The sequence below is a fragment of the Leishmania major genome, chromosome 16 (assembly GCF_000002725.2).
Source record: "Leishmania major strain Friedlin complete genome, chromosome 16".
In the NCBI taxonomy this organism is placed as follows: Eukaryota; Euglenozoa; class Kinetoplastea; order Trypanosomatida; family Trypanosomatidae; genus Leishmania; species Leishmania major.
In genome coordinates, this window is record NC_007257.2 from 330,255 (window position 1) to 349,699 (window position 19,445).

The 19,445-nt window shown below is 53.8% G+C and overlaps 5 protein-coding genes and 2 pseudogenes across 5 annotated transcripts, besides 2 other annotated features; 4 read left to right on the top strand and 3 right to left on the bottom strand.

The window, feature by feature from the left end:
• Positions 1-274: 274 nt before the first annotated feature.
• Positions 275-5,242, bottom strand: LMJF_16_0900 (conserved hypothetical protein; the record flags this gene model as incomplete). The annotated part of the gene is made up of 1 exon (XM_001682118.1): positions 275-5,242. The coding sequence occupies one exon, from the start codon at positions 5,240-5,242 to the stop codon at positions 275-277; it is 4,968 nt and encodes a 1,655-aa protein (XP_001682170.1).
• Positions 5,243-6,511: 1,269 nt separating this feature from the next.
• LMJF_16_0910 lies at positions 6,512-7,036 on the bottom strand (annotated as a pseudogene).
• Positions 6,512-7,036: a sequence feature.
• A 1,013-nt stretch (positions 7,037-8,049) lies between these two features.
• On the bottom strand, positions 8,050-8,553 carry LMJF_16_0920 (annotated as a pseudogene).
• Positions 8,050-8,553: a sequence feature.
• A 5,696-nt stretch (positions 8,554-14,249) lies between these two features.
• Positions 14,250-14,912, top strand: LMJF_16_0930 (conserved hypothetical protein; the record flags this gene model as incomplete). The annotated part of the gene is made up of 1 exon (XM_001682119.1): positions 14,250-14,912. One exon carries the CDS (start codon positions 14,250-14,252, stop codon positions 14,910-14,912), a length of 663 nt encoding a protein of 220 aa, XP_001682171.1.
• Positions 14,913-15,183: 271 nt separating this feature from the next.
• LMJF_16_0940 (putative dynein light chain) lies at positions 15,184-15,522 on the top strand (the record flags this gene model as incomplete). Its single annotated transcript, XM_001682120.1, has 1 exon — positions 15,184-15,522. One exon carries the CDS (start codon positions 15,184-15,186, stop codon positions 15,520-15,522), a length of 339 nt encoding a protein of 112 aa, XP_001682172.1.
• Positions 15,523-15,840: 318 nt separating this feature from the next.
• LMJF_16_0950 (sucrose-phosphate synthase-like protein) lies at positions 15,841-17,235 on the top strand (the record flags this gene model as incomplete). Its single annotated transcript, XM_001682121.1, has 1 exon — positions 15,841-17,235. One exon carries the CDS (start codon positions 15,841-15,843, stop codon positions 17,233-17,235), a length of 1,395 nt encoding a protein of 464 aa, XP_001682173.1.
• Positions 17,236-17,806: 571 nt separating this feature from the next.
• Positions 17,807-19,273, top strand: LMJF_16_0960 (conserved hypothetical protein; the record flags this gene model as incomplete). Its single annotated transcript, XM_001682122.1, has 1 exon — positions 17,807-19,273. The coding sequence occupies one exon, from the start codon at positions 17,807-17,809 to the stop codon at positions 19,271-19,273; it is 1,467 nt and encodes a 488-aa protein (XP_001682174.1).
• Positions 19,274-19,445: the final 172 nt, after the last annotated feature.

Consider the following 19,445-nt stretch of genomic DNA (forward strand, 5'->3'; position numbering starts at 1 on the left):
TATCCGTACAGGGGCACACGATTGCAGTGTAGATGCAGCCGTACAAGACACAGACACACGCACAAACACATGCACCCTGTACGTATGAAAGGCGACGAAGAAAATGACAGCCACCGCCCTTACGCCTCAAAGTGGTGGTCTTGGGGAAAAGGTCTCAAATCGATGGAGAAATTCTTCCCTCACTGAAAGTAGAGCCGCATCGCCGTGCCAGCCACAGGGGCAGCTGCGATTAGCGCCATACTCGTAAAAGGCCTCTAGTGTACATACGCGAGCATCACTGAGTAGCGTACTCCTCCATAATGGCTATCGCGTCGATAGAGTCGTCATACCCGTAGTCATTCCCTTCGGGCTGGAGATCCTGCTCGGACGCCCAGATGGCAAACCCGTTGAAGAGCAGCTTTCCCCCTTCGCGGCACTGCCGGTCGACATGCTGAAACACCTCCACGGGGTTTTCGACATGCGCGCCCCATCGACTGAGAAGCTGGCGTGCCATTCGGAACTGAGACAGCGACACCTCCTTCTTCATTGGAGCCGCTTCCAGCGCGATTTGATAGGGTTGCATGGATGCTTCATAGAGGGCAACCGCAGCACTGCGAGTGTGTGGCGCTGCCGTCGCGCCGCCCGCAGCCACCACCGCATCTGCGGCATAATCCGCTCGTTTGCTCATCCTGGCCCCAACAGACTCTCCGCTTGGGCTGCCCTCATCTGGGTCAGCTGTGCCACATCGCTGTTGCTTCTGCACAACGTGGAGGGTTTCCGGGTGAATATGGCCACCGCACGTCAGCACATCAAACATAAAGTAGAGCTGGAGGTACCGATACAGATATTCCAGGAAGGCATTGAGCTCCCACGGCATGAGCACCTGCTCCTCCGTGTGTTGAGTGAGATATACCACATTCTGACGCTCCCCCGCCACGTCCTTGGTCGCTCTGAAAGCGCGCAGCAGCGCTGGGGTGAAGTCTGCGCGGAAGGACTGCAGCTGAACCATGTCCATTAGCCCGCGCGCGATGTCGGACACCGTCAGGTACCCACGTCGGTGGTGGTCCATGCACATAAAGAACTCGCGACGCCGCTGACGACGCTGCAGCGACGGGCCAAAGGGGAGCAGGATGCGAAGACGCTCCCAGTAGGACAGTTTTGCATAGACATCGTAGGCGCCCAGTGCGCCGACAACGGCGTCTTGGGTGGTGAGCGTCTCGCAGAGGTCCTGGGTCCCGATGCCTTGCAGGTATGACTTCCGGGCGCGAGAGGCGATGAGGTACGAGCGGCCCACGAGGAAAGCTGCAATGGAGTGTGCACTACGTCGGTAGGTCGCATCCACCACGACGCCCGTCGTCTGCATATCATTCCACACGTCGGCCATCACCCCGGATAGCATGCTCGACAACTCTACGGGCACGATGGTCAAAGGAAGGAGGAGGAGAAGACTCTCCGAAAGCAGCTCTGTCATTTTTGCTTGATGCGCTGCTGGGGTGCTGGGGCTTCCGTGCTCACTGCCCTCGACAGACACGGCGCCCGAAGAAGCCTCTAGCAACGTGAGGGTGTAGTTCAGGCTGACGTACGCTGAGACAAAGTGGTGCACGTACTCCAAGAGAAAACGGAATTCACCGCGGTGCACCTTGCGTGAGTAGGGGTCTGTGGGGTGAAGCGCCGCGTTACATCCGCACTCACAGCTGTCCAACCACAGTGGCACGGCCAAAGAAAGGGAAGATGCTTGCGCCTCTCCGCCGTCCCCAGGTGGCGTTGCCTCAGCTGTTGGCTTTTCGTCCATGCCGAAGACGCGGGTGGTTATTTCTTCAACGCTCCAGCGACGCTCCAGCACGGAAGAGGTGATTTCGACCGGAAGGTAGCCGTCCTCGTCCTCGGAAGCCTCGACGGGGTACGACTCTGGCAAGTCTTCGCGATGCTGCTTTATGCGGAGAATCTCCCGCATCGCGGACTTCCGCTCGCGGCGATGCTCTACCGACATCGTGAAGGGGATGCGCTGCGCGTGCGACTCTCGCCACCAGTCGTACAAGGACTCTAGTGCGTAATGCTCCGCACGATGGGAGCTGTACCAGAGTAACACGTTTTGCAGCGAGATGAACCCCTTGTATGTGTTGTCGACGTGATGGGACCGCAGCCATAGGTGCGCCTCTTCAATGGTAGGAATGGCCGAAACACCTCCTTTCGTAAAACGGCCAAAGCACGCCAGTAGGCGCCGGAAGTCTTGCTCGGAGAGGAGCACCTCTACAGGCCCATCCTGAGCGACACCTCTCGCCTCCGAGGTGGCTTGCACGGTCGATTCGTACGCTGTTTCCACCAACAAGTGTCCCAGGACAAACTGTAAGAAGGAGCTGAAGTCGCGGCGGGTGATTCCCAGGTCGCCCGTGTCGCAACTGCAGCGACCACTTTGGCTTGCGATGAACTGAAGCGCGCGCACACCCACTTCAGTCACGTGGTCCTCGTCTAGGTGAAGCCGTTGAAAAAACAGCATGTACTGCTCATAAAATGCATGGAGAAAGGCTGCCTGCCTACCGCTTGCACTTTCCGCTGGCCCACTGTGTTGTGCTTCCTGCTCGGTCAACTCGGCAAAGACTCGATAGCAGCCGGCGAGAGTGCGCAGCGGCATCGCGCGGCTGAGGGCCAGCAGCTCGCTCTCGCCGTCCCACTTCGGGTAGTCAGCGTCACTGCCGTCCTTTGCCGCTGACAACGAAGCGTCGAGGTCGTCATCGTACCGCTTGTGGTTCTTCCAGTACCTGAAGCAGTGCTGACGCGTGTAGTTGAACACCATAACAAAAAGAATGTGGCGCACCCTGGCTGTCTGCTTCCTGTCCTGAGCATTCTGCTCTTCGACTTCGTCGTCGCACCCGTGCCAGTCGGCCGTCGAGTGCGACACACTCTGGAAAAAGCGGAAGGCGCTCTCAATGGTAAAGGTGGGGTTCACCGCTTGTGTAATGAACACATCCGCCGCACTGTTCGCCGGGAGCAAAAGGGCCTGTGCGTTGTTCAACAACACCTCCGCCGGGCACTCCAGGTACTTGCAAATCGCCGCCACAGCACGGACAAAATGAGACTGAGTTACATCCGTGGTCATCGGCGGCCGCGTCGCGCTGAACTGAACACCGTCGAAGCAGACGTCATAATTCACCGACTTTTCCGCCCCTGGCGCGGTGTCCTCAATCCCACGCTGCGCAGCGGCGAAACAGAAAAGTGTGCGCACAGCAAACTCCATGTGCGCCGAGTCCTCCGTTTGTGAGAAACGATCGAGTGACTCGGAACGTAATCGATACAGCCACCTCGTTAGCGCCGCCAACTCGACATCATCACTAGCAGAAAGAGCGGACCAGCAGCGAGGGTCAAGAGAGGCATACCGCACTGCCATCGCAGCCACGCGAGCGCTGTGATTGGTGTACTGAGGCAGCTCCGCCGCTGCCTCCAGCGCCTTAGTGGCCAACAGTGGACTGCATGCAGAAAAATCGTCTTGATGGGCGGTGGATACCTGGCGGAGGAAGGACGCCGTGAAGGCGCTCTGCTGCTTCGTTTCATTCATGCCAAGCGCACGACGGAGCTCATCGATAGAGCGCAAGGATGGGGATACGCGGCGCCCCCGCGCTAGGTTTTGAAGCACCATCGCGCAAAGTGCATCGAAACTGACACCTTTCACGCCATCCTTAGCGTCATCATCGGCAACTGAGTCGAAAAGCTGACGCATAACATCCAGGACCAATGCTGGTGTCACCGGGCCACACCCCGCGGCAGCACCCAGGAGAGGTTCGATGTCGGCGTCATGTCTCGCCTGTGCTGCCACTAATGCAGTGCGGAAGGTGTCGAAGTCCAGATGCCTTGGCAAGCATAAACCGTCGCCCAACCCCCCCACCTCCGACCCTTTCAGCTGGTGGAAGAGGACGTCTCGGTACAAATCGTGGAGTGCCAGGTAATACCTCAAGTACTGGCACAGCTGGCCGGTAGTCGCAATAGTGCCGTCAGCTCCAGCAGCGCACTCAAATGCCTTGCGGGACAAAATCTGGTGCACGGTCCGATTCGGCAGAGACTCCCATATCTCCAACAAATGCCAGCACATATCTTCAGCATCCTCGGCCGTCAGCACCTCGCGACCGCGGCGCCACCTCGCGACCTGCTCCTCCACCTCCCTTTCCAGACCTTCCGCTTTCGCCAGTAGCTGCTTGTAGGCTCCAGAGAGATGATCGAACGGCTCCAGTTCCGCCAGCTCGGACTTGACCTCACTCAAATGAAGCAGTCGCGCGCGCCACTGCTGTCGTACGTTGTTCTCGTGCTGTGCTAATACGAGAGAGAGCGGCAGCGGTGTGACGCCGTATGAAGCAAAGTCTTCTTCCTGACCGCAGAAAGAGAGCGCACACTCCATCGCGGCCCACTCCGCAAACACCAGAAGCGGGACGCTCGAAGGCGCTGAGGCGTTGTCACAGCTGCGCAGAGGATTACTGCTCTGCCGCCCCGTCATCGACAACACCCGCTTTTCGTACTCTTTCGCTAAAGCGATGAGCCGTGGCGCTAGAGAATCGCCGCTTGTGCTCGCTGCGGTCGAGCTTTCGCCTTTTGGGGCACATGCCAGGACGGAGGGCATTTGAGAGCAGAGCTCCCTCATAACGGGTGCGCCGAGGGTGGACGTGGTGAGTTGAACTGCCGATCCGTCCCTCCACACTTTCTCCAGCGTATCTTGGGAGAGCACCGTTCCCTCTGTGCTGTGGAGTAGAGTACTGTGCTCAGATGACCGCGTAAGTGCCTTCATGAACGTCTTTGTTTCTTTAGGGAGTGCTTTCTGTTCTTGCAGTATCGCCAGCACATGGTAGAACTCGCAACACGCCATCATCCACACTCGGAAGTCCCACCGGGCGATGAAACCCCCATCTCGGACGACGCTAAACACCTCTGCTGCAGCATGGCGAGCATGCTCTGCTGACACGGCGGACAGCAACCGCCGAAAGAGGACTGCGGTGTACGGATGTAGCGTGCCCTTTCCCTCACCATGAAATAAGGGATGTTTTAGGAGAGGCGCCTGTTCGACTAGAAGTGAATCGCACACGAAAAGGCGCCCGTCTCGTAAGACGAGTTCCTGGGACGCCTGCCGCGCTGTGCTGCTCGCGCACGACGCAAAAACACTCGATCTTTCACGAACACCGTTCGGCTCCAATACCCCGTACAACTTCGGGTCAAGACCCCAGCGCTGTTGGAGGTCGATGTACACATCGCGAAACGAAAGGGAGGAGGAGGTGCACCCCATTGCTGGAAAATGCAAGGATGAGAAGAAAATGGGGGCTTTTTGCGTTCGCCCTGCGTCGTGCAGCTAGAGTTACAACGCCGATTTGCCTGTGTGCGCGTGTGTCCGTCCATAGAAGAAAGGAAGGGGATGTTTGACCACACCTTCAAAAGCCCGCCGAAGGAGATAACGGGTGCGGAAGGTGGAAGTGCTCGTTCAGTGAAGCAGGCTAGCACCTCAACACATGTGCCTTCTGTCCACTGATGAGTCAGCACCGTGTACGCACAAGGGAGAACAAGGAACAAAGGAATGACAGTCCGTTTGGGGTGGACGAAGGGAGAGCAAAAAAAGTACATTGCACTCCAGAAAAGGGTAATCGCAGAGCATACTTGATTTTTCGTTGCGCTTCCGCGGCACTGGAGCTATGTTGATGCATGCGTGTACCTGCGTGACGCTCTGCACCTCAGGTGCCGCAGCTGTGCCTCTAAAGAATGCCAAAGTGCTTTTCGATGCATGAAGCAGGGTGACAGAGCAACATGCGAAGTGCAAAACTCAGAAGCACGGTGCTCACGTTTGGCTGTGAGAAGTTTCTCATGCTTTTGCTTTTATTTTTGCTGTTTTGCAGACGCTCAGATATTCAGTGCTGAATAGAAACAAAGAATAAAACCACAAGAAGCGGACAAGGAAAATATCACAAAAAAAAGTGAAAAGATTGTTTATATAATCCCTAGATAAGCGAATGTAAGATCACGGATTCGCTCTGCGGTGACGGCGCGTATCGCCCGACTCGGGGAAAAGCTTTCGTGCGCATTTTGGCAAGCAAATCACGGAACAGAAAAAAGATCAAGGCCACTCAAGGAAAGGAAGTATGTGCGCACTTCTTAAATCGTTCGCTTCAGTTTTCACCCAGCAACCCCACCATGAAACCGCGTCGCAGCACACAAACGCACACCACAAAGGCCCCAGGAAAAGGGACCACAACAAAAAGAGCACCAAGGACAGAGAAAAATAAGAGGTGCTCAGTGCAACATACTTCTTTGGAGGGTTAGCACGAGATGCGAGCTCCACTTGCAACACGAGAATATGTTATGATTTTTAAGTACTGAATTGGGTAAGCGAGAGGAAAACAAGCAGGGGAAGAAGTCGATGCTTCGCTCAGGATGTAAAAGGGGAACGCTATGGGAAAACGATTTTTAAAAGACAAGCTCTTCTCATCGCGGTGCATCGCTATGCGTTCGCAGAATTCGAAGGAGTCCGCTGCTTCCCGTCGTACAGATAGCCCTCAGTGTCCAGCTAGTGATCGGCGGCCCACGCGGTGAACTCGTCAAAGGATACCTGGCCGGAGCTGTTGTCATCGATTTCCTTGAAGATTGTGTCCGGATCCGCAACGACAAGGCCCCACTCACCCATCTTCGGCACGGCGGCCTTGAGCTCCCTCGCGTCCACCAGCATGTTGTCGGATGTGTCGATCTCGTCAAGCATGACGGTGAGCTCGAAGTAGTCGTATATGTAGCACAGCATCAGCCGAAACTCAAGAAATTCGACAAACTAGTCGTCGCCCTAGCCGTCGCCGGGGGTGTTGCCCATGCTCTTTGCCTTGTTGAAGGGACGTTTCACAATGCCGCGCAGGCGCGTCGTAAACTTGTCCAGGTGTATCTCATTCACGCAGCCAGCATACGCCCCTTCCAGTGAGAGCTTTCCAGCGTCGTTCAGGCAGAACTTCTTGGACAACCCCACTTGGCGGACCTTCTCCTCAGCAGACTTCGAGAGCGGAGTAGCTGTACGAATCTCATCCCTAGAAATCTTGCGCTCTTACATATTCATGTCGCACGCTACCAAAGATGATGCAGGAGACTTGGAAGAAGTATACTCCGACTTTTTTGTTGAATGAAACCAGATAGGTGAACGCGGGGTAAAGCAAGTATGTCGCTTCTTTCCTATTCTAGGTGGAAAGAGCGGCGAAAATGTCAAACACAAGAGCAAGTGATTGAGTGAGGCGACTAGCAGAGAAACTGATGTATTGCAAGATTGTCCGCGCCGCAGTGCACAAGTCCCACGGCAATCATACATCGAGTAACAGTGACGTCACACCTCAACAGAATCTTTCAGAAAGGAGTCGGCAAAAACAAAATGAGGCCTCTTCCTTCACGCCCGATGGGAGTGGATATAATCAGGAAATAGTCGATTTGCCTTTCATGTTTCCAGATATCTCAAAAGTGATTTCCAGATTCTAAGCTACATATGAAGCAATGAGGCTCTACACACTGGAGGTGCATGTTGCACTGGGAAAGGGTGCGGGAAAAGGAATAAAAAAGCGCGAGCACCTCAACCGTATATCAAGCCGCTAAAGTCAGCACTGTTAATTAGCTTAAACCAAGAGCAATAAAGGATCCCTTTACCTATCGCTTCATATACTGGATACAGTCAATCCATGCCTTCTCTTGCGTTGCAACTCAGAATCAAGCGCGCATGCACCGTTTCGCCCCTTCTGTTATTTCATCATTGGGGCTTTAGAAGCCACTCTGAAGCGCAGTGATTCTGAATGAGAAAAAGGTAACGAAACAAAACTTCAGAATTAATTCAAAAGAAAGGGAAAACAAGCACAATACATTGGGAAATGCACGAGAAGCAGTGCGAAGAAAACATCGGAGAAGCTTAAATGCAAAAACAACAAAAAGGCGTCAATGAGAGAACCGAGTTGTAGAGACATAGGCGCTTCATCTCGCTACCAGCCCACTTCTCGGCAGTCTCAGAGCCATCTTCAGCTTTTGTTTCGGATTTCGTTTGTGTGAGTGTGTGCTTTCAAGATCGCAAGACATCGGACACAGATGCTACTCAGAGTTGGTAGCCTCCCCGTCAGCATCAAGCTTGCGGAGAGTGGCCCACGCGGCGAACTCGTCAAAGGATACCTGGCCGGAGCTGTTGTCATCGATTTCCTTGAAGATTGTGTCCGGATCCGCAACGACAAGGCCCCACTCACCCATCTTCAGCACGGCGGCCTTGAGCTCCCTCGCGTCCACCAGCATGTTGTCGGATGTGTCGATCTCGTCAAGCATGACGGTGAGCTCGAAGTAGTCGTATATGTAGCACAGCATCAGCCGAAACTCAAGAAATTCGACAAACTAGTCGTCGCCCTAGCCGTCGCCGGGGGTGTTGCCCATGCTCTTTGCCTTGTTGAAGGGACGTTTCACGATGCCACGCAGGCGCGTCGTAAACTCATCGAGCTGGAGGATCCTCACACAGCCTTGGTAGACCTCCTCCATCGTGAGCTTTTCCGTGTCGCTCTAGCAGAACTTCTTGAAAAGCTCGATGCGGAGCTCCTTGTCCCCGGGCATCTTCTGGCGGGGCAGGCGCTGACAAATTTTCTCTCACGCAACCTTGCGCTCAGCAGCGGTCTTGTCCCCGCTGGACTTCCGGGCAGCCTTGGTAGCGTTGCAGCCCATTGTGATGGGCACTGTGTTTTTTTTTCGTTTGCGGTAGTTAGCAGAGTGTGTTGGAATAAGTCTCTTCGCTGAAAAATCACCGGTTCCCGGGCAGTAATTGCTGCAATGTCGAATGTGCTAGGCGTAGACGATGAAGAGGAGCAGAAAGGGGACAGTAATCGATGAAGAGAGTCAATATTTTTCGAGAGAGTACCTCCAAAGAACACGGTTGCAGTTGCGATGGTGCGAAAAGACAAAGTCTCGCTGTAGTGAAAACAATGTATCGAGTGCACTATTCGTCATGAGTCACGAAGCAAGCGACTCTCAGTGGGAAAATCGGTTAACCTCTAGCTACCAAAATCATAGGCCATGTGACTATTCTTTTCTCTAGCTTTGACAGAAAGTCAGCAGACAACTGGGTTGATTAATTCTTGGTTTTTGTTGCTTTCAACTTTACACCCTCAGCGAATCCCATGATCGTTTCAGAGGCGTAGGGGCACAATAAGAAAATCAATAGGGTTGGGCTGCGTTCGCCGACCCATTCTCGCTTCAGTTCCTTACGCCTCCTTCCAAGCTGGAGAGCACCGTACAGAGCTGCACCTTACGCCTGTAGAGACGTGCTCATGTCAGCAAACCCTCCGGTGAGCCATAAAGTCAGTGCATGCGGTATGAGACTTCGCTCGAGAGCCAGAGTGCGTGACTCCACGCGCCCCTTCTAGATTGCACAGTGTAAAAACACAGCAAATTCTGCTCTCGCCAGTCACCCCCACCCCCTTCTGCGCACGCCCAATAGCACTCAGAGCACCTTGCGTGACTTTGAGGCGTCGAAGAAAGTCTTTACAACTTCCATCGCGCGCTTGTACAGAACTTTCCCTCCGCTCACCATCCTCCACCCCCCCCCCGACTTCTCTTTCCTCCTCGCTTTCACAAATCCAAGTGACACCAATGTGGCATAGGGCCGACACGAGCACAGGTTTCAACGCAACGAGCACGCTTGAAACTAGGCTTAACTTCAGCCTCCAGAAACAGAAAGGCAAGCGCAACGTTGCCCCCCCCCCCAAAGCTCGACGAGCGCACTAAAGGCAGCCTTTCGAAAAATGGAAATAGAGGCTGGCCACCGAATTGCCGTGGTCTCACTGCGGAAAAAAGAAATCAAGCAGCTTTCAGCGTCGTCACGACCTTCAATGATTTGCCAAACAGTGAGTTGCTCACGCGCAGTGTGCGCTGAAGGCCGCCAGCCGCTGCACGCCGTGGTCCCCGACGAACGCTGAGGAACGAGGACCCTCTTCAGCAGCACGGGGACTGCTACACCCCAAAACAAGTCGCACCATATCTCTAATCCGCATCAAGCTATAGGCACTTACAATGCAAATACGCATCCGCCCTCAGCTGACAGGAAACCGGAGAGACTCGCGCGCGCAGCCATCCCCCCGGCACCGCCCCCAGCCCCGAGACACGACAGCGAACGCCTTCCCTACGCAGCGCTTTTGCAGCACGTTCTTTTGTCTCAGCGGGGAATGGGGAGCCTGTTCGGGCACCAAACTGGTGCCCTTTGCATGTTGTGGAACCAAACGCCTCCCTAGAAAAGGTCTGCTGCGAGATTGGCAGATACGGACCTTTTCCCCGATCCAATAGAGCGCAAAATCAGAGCTATGCGAACCCAAAGAACAAAACCCACAGAAACACTTTTATCGCCCTTTTTAATCACACCGAACAGCCGGAAGCCCATCTATGACACAAAATCCATTTCGCCCACGCGGGCGAAGTGGCGAAACGACGGGCCGCAGAAGCCGGCGAAAATGCCACAGCTGCCCCGCAAGGGCACATTTTTCCGGGGCGAACGCGGCCACCCTTCCAAAAAAAACCCGTTCTCCGCCGGGAGGGAGCCGAACGCCCCATCCCCATACCTGAAAGTTTTCGAAAAGAAGCAACGGCCCCGCATCCTTCCAGATGCACAAAAAGGGGTTTTACCAAACCTTGGCTTCACCGAAACCAATCCCCCAACAAATCCGCCGCTCTCAACCCTCTCCCTATCTTTGCTGCTCCAAAAAAAAAAAACGTCCTGCCGCTGCGGCGCGCCAAGGCACCACCAGCTCGCAGACGCACAGCTACGCCGCAAGGGTGGCGAAAAGATAAGATTAAGGGAAGAAAAACAGGCATGCTGTGTTGGAAGGACATTGGCCAGGAAAACGAGGAACGGAGGTTCAAGTAAAACCCTGTGTCCCTCCAGCCTTTCACGGAAACCATGGCAAGGCGAAAGCCCCCCAAGGGTCCTTTCCCAGAACGCCAAAGGATTTTTGGGATTATTGAATAACGCTGTTGTCGCTGGGCGGCCCCAAACGTAGCCTTGGAGAGGACCTTCCTCAGACACCGCCCCGGCGGCTCCACCACCAATTCCACCGTTAGTAACAAAAAGAAAGCCGAGCGTTACATGACGCACCTTCGGCCTTTCATTTATTGTAAGCTGAACAAAATGTGTCGGATGTTGGCGCCCGAGGATCGGAGACATCGTGCTCAAAAAAAGGTCCCCCGGGTTTCATTTGCAAGAACATTTGGCGCCGGGGGGCCGCTTTTTGTAGCTGTGGCTGCTCGGCTGCGCTTTAAAGGAAACAGGGGCCCACTAACCAAAAGGCAAAAACAAAGCAAGAGAAGCCTGTGACCCATTCACCGCAAATATTTTTGCCGCCGCCAAAGGCGCAATTTCTTACAGCCCCCCCCCCAAACGGCATTACACGTTCGTTTCTCAACCCCCAACTGCCCCCAGCTTGGGAAAAGATTGCCTCACAGCAACGTGGCCCCCCTCGGCCTCCTTGCATTTCATCACTTCGTACGGGTGGGCGCCCGGGGGCTGTGTGGTCAGGGGGCTTTGGCGCCAGCCAGGGGAAAGCCAAAAAACGCCCCCGCCAAGGACGAGCCATCCTTTTTCCTTGCTGGCTTAAGAAAAAGCCAGCCGTGGATGCGAAGGTCGCCAGCCTTTGCGGGTACCAGCAACCATGTGCCAGGCAACGGTGCTGCCGGTGATGCGATTAGGAAGACCCCTCTACAAACAAAAGAAACACCCCAACAGCGTATAGTTTTTTGGAAAAAATGAGAATGACCTTGGGTTGGCGCCCCTGTTTCCATGCTTCTGAAACCCCCGCTCTTTGTTTTTATGGGAATATAGATGGCTGCAGCAAGCTGGCTTTTGGGAAACCAACAAAGGGAATGTTTGTGGCGTTCGGCGTCCAAAAAAGGCCCTGCCACAAGCTTTTTTCCAACCCACGACTGGCGTTGGACCCGTGTTTTGCAGACTGCGGCTGGCTTTCTGGCCTTGAAAGGCACCAATGGGCTTTTGAAGTTTCCAAAGCAAAATAGGTCGATTTTATTTATCCTTTGCGTGTTGAACATGTGTGACACTCAAAACGAGAAATTTTTTAGAGGCCGAAAACCAGCCAGGTTTCTACCTCACATGCGCTGGATTTACATTCTGGATCAAATGTTCCCCATGGGCCATTCTTCATCCTTCTTTCAAATAGTCATGTTTTTTTTTCGCTGTGGCTGTGTCCCCTTGCGCGCACACACACTTTTTTTCTGCCAATGAAGTCCTGCGCTATGTCCTTGTGGCGGACTTCCCTTTATTCCTGTGTTGGCTTTTGGCTGGGGGTGGCATGCTAACAGATATAGCTGGTGTTTGTTCTGGCCTCTGATTTGGTTTTCGGTTGCGCGGGCAGAGAAATCTTAACCCCAAGGAGCCCAGAGAGCCACGATCCCGTAACAACAGCCTGCGGTGCCCAAAGTGCTTTCTTCATGCCCCCCTGGGCGATGCCATGCCTGGATTGCCCCTTCGCTTCGTGCAACGCTGTCCGGCCCACGCTGCTTTCGGCGACGCCTACGCTGAAAGGTAAATACCCATCAAATTCAAACAAAGAACGATGAGAAGCAGCTTATTTTTTGCTTCTACCCGAAGGGGATGAAAGGAAACAAACGCGCGCGTGTGTGTGGTGGTGGTGGTGGGGTGGGGGGTTCCATGGTGGCGCATGAATGTGTGGAAATCAACGTTTGTAATTATCCCACTTGTTGTAATCCTGGTTTATTTCGGACACCTTTTATTCTAAATCGGGGGCTTTTTTTTCACGGCCGCCCGTCTGGCGTTGGTGAGGTGCGGAGGTGCGCTTTTCTCCCGTATCGCGGCGCAGCAAGGAAGTGGGCTAAGATAGGTGAAAGGGGTGTAAAAAAGAATATAATGTGCGTTCGGTTTTGGTTGGGGTTTTTGACTGCAGCTTTTTGGCCCTTTACTTCTAAGTCTTTCGTTATTTCGGGATGCTTGGTTTCTCCTCTTCTGAGGAAATGCGCTGTGGTCGCTTGGGGGGGGGTCTTCAAAATCTTTAAACCTAATCGAAAATCAGAGCTTGATATTTGTCACAAAAGGGTGCATCTAGGGCCTTGTTGCTGGGGATACTTTTTGGGGTAAAAAAAGAGCCGTTGTGATAACGGTCATTTATGGCGGCTCCAAAGTAATCCTGCTGGGGCGTTTGATCGCCGATAAGCTCGTTCGGGGACTTTTTATTGTGGAAGTGGGAGTGGATACGGTGGGAAACAGAAACAAAACCAGAACACGCGCGAGGCTCACTGTGAAAAAGCTGTTGGCACTGGCGTGGCCCAGCGGAAAAGAGACAAACACCTGCGCATCTGGAATTGAAGAGGTTTCCCCAAGGGCATATCGTTGCTGTTTCCAAGCCGGTGAAGCTGACTTGTTATTTCTTCAGTTTGACGCAGCAGTTTTCATGGTTTCTCCCCCTCAGGCTTGTCGATGCCTCCTGGAAAGTGTCGGCATATCCTTTCCTTCGGGCCGTGCTTTTTTGTCGCTTAGCCGCGGTGGTGCCTTAGCGCGTTGGGCCTGGGGCTCTTTTTCCCCCCGCGGCTGGAAGCTGAAGCTGATGTGCGCGTGTTCTCGGGTTTGTCAGTCGTGAATACTCCGATCTTTTGATTCATTTCATGTCATGAATTTGGGGGAAGGCCACAGATGCAGAGGAAGAGGCGCGCCAGCTTTGTGGCTTTAGGGGGCGCCACGGGGTCGAAGCGGGGGGGGGTGCTGCAAAATTCGTGCTCTTGGTAGCGTGGCGCGGCCCGCGCTGGCCTGGTGGGTTGTGGTGTTGCCACCTTTTTGCAGGTCTTGTTTCTGCAGAGGGTGGTCGCTGCGAAGTAGGTCGCTTGTTGTATGTTCCACGCTGAAGGGGGAGGGTGAGCGGGTGCCGGGGATGGCGTCAGGTATGAATCGTGGCGGGCTTGACTCTCAGAGTCCCATCTCGCTGGGTGGAGGGTGTATGCAACCAGCGTCGCTGGAGGGTCATGCCTGAGAACTTTTAGAAGTCGCAACACGAAAGTGCTAGTGGAGCCCAAAGACAGGCTCAGCTAGGACTGCTTTACAACCGGTACTGGTATTTGCAGGACATTGCAGCAGCTGATAAAGCTCGCACTTCGTCTTGCGTGGAAAACTGGCCACCTACGTTTGCAGCTCCGCTTGACGATCGTTATGCTTTTCTCCTCCGTCTGTTTAATCTTCTCTCTCTTTGCAGTTCCTCGCAATACACATCGCATCACTTGAGATCGTTGGTGATCCGGTCTCCAAAATGGGATTCCGTGAATCGAAGCCAAAGTTGTCTCAGACGGCAGAGAAGCCAGAGAAGTCGCAAATCACACCTTCTGACAAAGCACGCCTCCAACTGAAGCTTCAGCGAGACAATGTACAGGCAGCTATTCGTAAGTATGAGCGCGTTGCGCTCCTGGAGCATGAGAAAGCGAAGGAGTTCATGCGCGTAGGGAACAGGCGCAAGGCGCTATACTGTCTTAAGCGAGAGAAGGCGCAGCAGTCGCAGATCTCTGTAGTGACCGACATGCTAGACAATATCCAGCACCTGATCGATACTGTCGAGTTTTCCCAGATTCAAAGGGAGGTGGTCGCAGCCATGAAGGACGGAAAGTGCGAGCTGGATAACCTGAACAAAATGCTCGATATCGATGACATCGAAAGGCTCATGGATGAAGCAAGTGAATCTATTGAAGAGGCTAACCAGATCAATGTTGTACTTAGCCAGCCTCTTGCCGGGCTTCCCGACGACGACGAGCTGCTGCGCGAGTTGGAGCAATCTGCTAGTACACAGAAGGCCGACCAGGAACTCCCCAATCTTACTGTGCCTACCCATACCCTTCCTCAAAGGGAATCGAAATTCAAGGGGAAAGAGGAGGTGAACGAGCAATACGAAGATGCTGTACCTGCTCGTCAGTATGCTTAGTAAGCTACCCAGCTCTTGTTTTCAAGAAGCTACTCTGGATTAATATTGCGTGTAGATGCAACAGGGAAACAAAACAAAGTCAAAGCTCGCTGCTCACCATGGGAAAGCCGTGGTATGAATTCAATTCCGCTCTCGGAAAGGTGAGAGTCATGGTTCTCAGCGCTACCGATTCGCCGTATGTGCACCTCTTGATTTTCTTCTATCTTTCCTTTCCCGCTTCCTTCTTTCTACTCTGCAACGAAGGCTTACAGTCACATCCTTGCCTAAGCAAATGGATACCAAAGTCAAGGAGCCGGAAGGGCCGTGCAACCTCGAATATGTCCGTCGGTACACTCAGTCTCTTAACTACCCGCTGGAGAAGACGAGCGATATGTCTGAGGAGATGCGAGTTGACTGCAAAGAGATCGTGGTCAACGCGTTGGAGAAGCACGAGGATAGCTACGAGATGGCTGCCAAGTACGTCAAGGAGCAGATGGACAAGAAGTTTGGACCTTCCTGGCATTGCGTTATTGGAGAGGGATTCGGATTTGAGATCACCTATGAGGTGAAGCACCTGATGTACATGTTCCACAGGGGTTTCATTGCTATTGTTGTGTTCAAGGGCCTCTAAGGTGGTGTTTATAGCACTTTGACTTCTCATGTATACAGCTTTACGGAGGAAACGCAAGAAATTGAGCTGCTATCTCAGCGAGCCACGGCTACAATGACGTGGTTTATCTGCGCAGGTCGGAATCCTCAGCGCAAAAGGTGTCAGAGATATCATGGATGACAACTTGTCCTCCTTTCGATTTGCCAGTGCTTTCTCTATGTGTGTGTGTGTGCGAGCGGAGTATTCGTGAGGCTATGCCGTCATTGTGCCCCCCACTCTCTCTTGTTGAGCGAAAGAACCAGTATCTTTCTGACCACCACGTTTTCAAGTACCACAGTGATGGCCAAGGAGTGGCTGATCTTCGCCTTGGGCACTAACAACTGGCAAGGGCCAGGGCAGTTTGCTCCTGGGTCTGGCATTCTCCACCAGGGCCAGCACATTGCCATGAACTCACTGGAAAAGTGCCACTGCTACTCGATTTGGCCCTCTGATCTCCAAAAGACCCCAACGGATCGTGACGACTACCGCGTGTACGAGATTCCTCACCCGATTCCGATCTGTGAGAGTGTCGGACCACAGAGCAGCAAGAGATGGCACTCTATGACCGACGAGGAAGTAACAAGCTACTGCGACAATCTGCTGAAGGAGTGCACTGACTTCATCGAGTACATCGAGAAGAAGCACGGCAAGCGTATCAACCTCTTTCTCGCTCATCATTGCTTCATGAATCCTGTGATTATGTCCGAGATCAACGAGCGTCGTGTGGCACAGGGGATTCCGAAGGTGCCACTTGTGGTCTTCGCGCATGGCACAGCTCTCAAGATGTACGAGAATGAAATTAACAAGTTACCAGAGTTTCCTATGAAGTACTACGACTGGATTCGCGGCACGAAGAATATCTTTGAGAGTACTGGTCATGTCTCCGGTGTTTTTGCCGTCTCGGCACCGCAGAAGAATAGCTTTGAAAAGCTGTTCCCACTTTTCCCCCAAGAGCGCGTCGCCATCACACCCTGCGGCTACAACCAGCTGGTGTTTCATCGAATACAAGGAATGACACGCGAAAAGGCTTTCGGCCACATGCCCCAGGCTCTCTACGACGGATTCGATGCCACCCAGCTGTCACCCGTGCAGCGCCACGTGGCTTCTGATCAATGTATTCCTGACGTGAACGCTTACGACAGAGTCGTTGTTTTTTGTGGCCGCTTTGCTCACTGGAAGCGGATCGACTCCGTCCTAAAGGCTGCCAGTAGGTGGGAGAAAGAGGACAAGAGGATCCTTACTCTGATCTTTGGTGCCGGCTCTCAGGAAACTCGAAAGCTGTATGTGGACATGGCCTATCAGACGCTGGGGCTGAAAGACACCTTCTTCCTGGGACCTCAGAGCCAGCCTGATCTGGCCAACGTCTACACTGTCGCGGATGTTTCTGTGTTCCCGAGCCATGATGAGCCCTTCGGACTTGTGTTCATCGAATGCATGGGGTGCGGAACACCTGTGATCGGTGCCAAATCCGGTGGCCCGCTGGACTTTGTCAACGACGAGGTTGGTGCCTTGGTGGACGAAGGTACAAACGACGAGGTTGCCGAGCGTGTCTATGCTGCGGTGAAGCAGGCTCTCGCGGAGGACTGGAAGAAGACAAAAGGTGCCCAATGCGAGCAGTATGCGCTCAAGAAGTTCAGCCTCGCCTCACAGGCGGAACTGATGCTTGAATTCGTGGAGAGCCACTTTACCAAGTGATATGGTCGTGTGTGAAATATTTCTAGAGAGCTAACAGAACTCGTTCTCTCCGCCTGTTTCTTTTCGCCCCCTTTTTCACTTCCATACACAAACGCCTTCGTTTCATTCGTTACTTTTCATGTAATTGCAAGTGATTTTATCAGTGCGGCCTCTTCTTTGAGGCTGAAGGTGTGAATACTTTGATCTATTCAAACACAGCTCTATTGCTGGTGATTGTGTTCTTACCTTATTATCAAAAACCGAAAACTGTTCTCTTCCATCTATCACCATTGACCAAGCTCTTGCTTCTCACTAGTGTCCACTCAGCGGTCACAGCTCGATTTTCATCTCGCCGCGCGTCTCTTTTCTCATGGCTGTCACACAGTGCGCACTGAGAGACTTGCGCTATCGTGCGCGTTCTCTTCCCAGTCCTCAGGTGGAAAAGCAGCAAGTTTCCTGCATCGCAGCCCAACGTACTTGCGCTCGCCCTACAACAGCGTCTTCTTTCACTTTGTCTACTTCATACTTTCTTTGCCTCACTTTCCCTCACGTGGTTGACAGAAACTCATTGAAAGCGAAGCAGCCCCAAGTGATGAGGCTTCTGAGCAAAGTGATCGTCGGAACCACCTGCGTCACGGTCTTCTGTGGCAGCGCCTACGTGGCTGCAATCACTCTTGCTCCACCCCCAAATTACACAGTAAGCAACAATGACCGGCTGAAAAGTTACGACAAGCTGTCCATCAACAATCTGTATGAGAAAAAGACGAAGTGTCAAGAGTTTTACCTGGGTCTCAGTCGGTGGCGGCGGAAGATGTTACGGGACGAAGGCCTGCTTCGCGGGCGGGTGCTGGAGGTTGGTGCCGGGTGTATGGGAAACTACGCGTACTACCCCCACAAGTACTTCAGTGACGATCCGGAGGTCCAGCGACACTTGAGGGGCATGATGGGCCGCAGAGACGATACCCAGGCAGCAGGCAGCGGCGACAACTCCACTAGCTACATGCTGCAGCATATTGGGAAGGAAAACCCGTGTGACGAGATCGTGCTGTGCGATCGGTCAGCCGGCATGGTTCAGTCGTGCATCGCAAAGATACAGAGTCGGCTGGGCTACGCTCCGTATCGGTACCCCGACTACGACATTGCTGGGATTCGAAATTCGATTGAGGCGCGTGTCCGCACTCAGCAGGACGCAAGAAGGCTGGGGCCCGACTCAGCTGACAAAGCCGCTTTGCGAAAGAGAAAGATTGTGCGTGAAGACGGGACCGTACAGGAAGTACTGGTGACACCCCTGAGCGGGACTGAAGAGGAAGAGTTCCTGGAGGCAACATCCTCGCAGACGAACTTGGCTGGCGATGCCATAATCGTGCCTGTGCTGCAAGCGCTTGACACCGGCGACAAACTGCCGCTTCTCTCCAAGGAAGGGGAGGCCACACTGGCGCGACGTGAGCGCGAAGTTCAGGCACGCGGGGAGTTTCGACGCCAGGTCGAGAGCGAGCTTCAGCGCGAAGAGAGGCTGAGCATGCTCAAGCGTGGACGCGCCGACGTCTCTGCTGCCAATGCTTCAACGGCTGAAAAGAACCGACTGGTCGAGGCGCCTCCAGAGCTTCGCGGTGGCAATCGTGAACTTGAAAGGCAGCCCTTGTTTGCCGTAGCCAACTACGCCGCTGAGCAGCTCCCTTTCCCCGACAACAGCTTCGACACTGTGGTGGACATGTTTGGTCTGTGCAGTTTCGACGACCCAGTGCGAGCTTTACGTGAGCTGTCGCGCGTGTGCAAACCGGGAGGAAAGCTGCTTCTCATCGAACACGGAAAGGGCCACTCTACTCGTGTTAACAATCACCTGGATAAATGGGCGCCGCAGCACGCGAAGAGCTGGGGGTGCTGGTGGAATAGGGATATTCGGCGCGTGATTCGCCTGAGCGGGCTCTCTGTGGAGAAGTGGGAAAGCAAGCACTTTGGGACGTCGCACTACATTATCGCAAAGCCGTACAAATCTATGGAGGAGTGGGACAGGTTCGAACTGCAGCGCAAGCAGCAGGCGACGAAAGCTGCCGTTTAGCGGAGCAGCAGTGCCTTTTCCGGAAAGGAGGCACAACGCCTCGGCGTGTGCTCGAAGTGGCGCAGGTTAGAGCACCCCGGTTGTGTCTCTCTCTCAACGTACCGTCGCTTTCGTACCCAATGGTGTACGTATGCGGCTTCTCGTGCTTGTTTTGTGGAATGATAGGGCACGC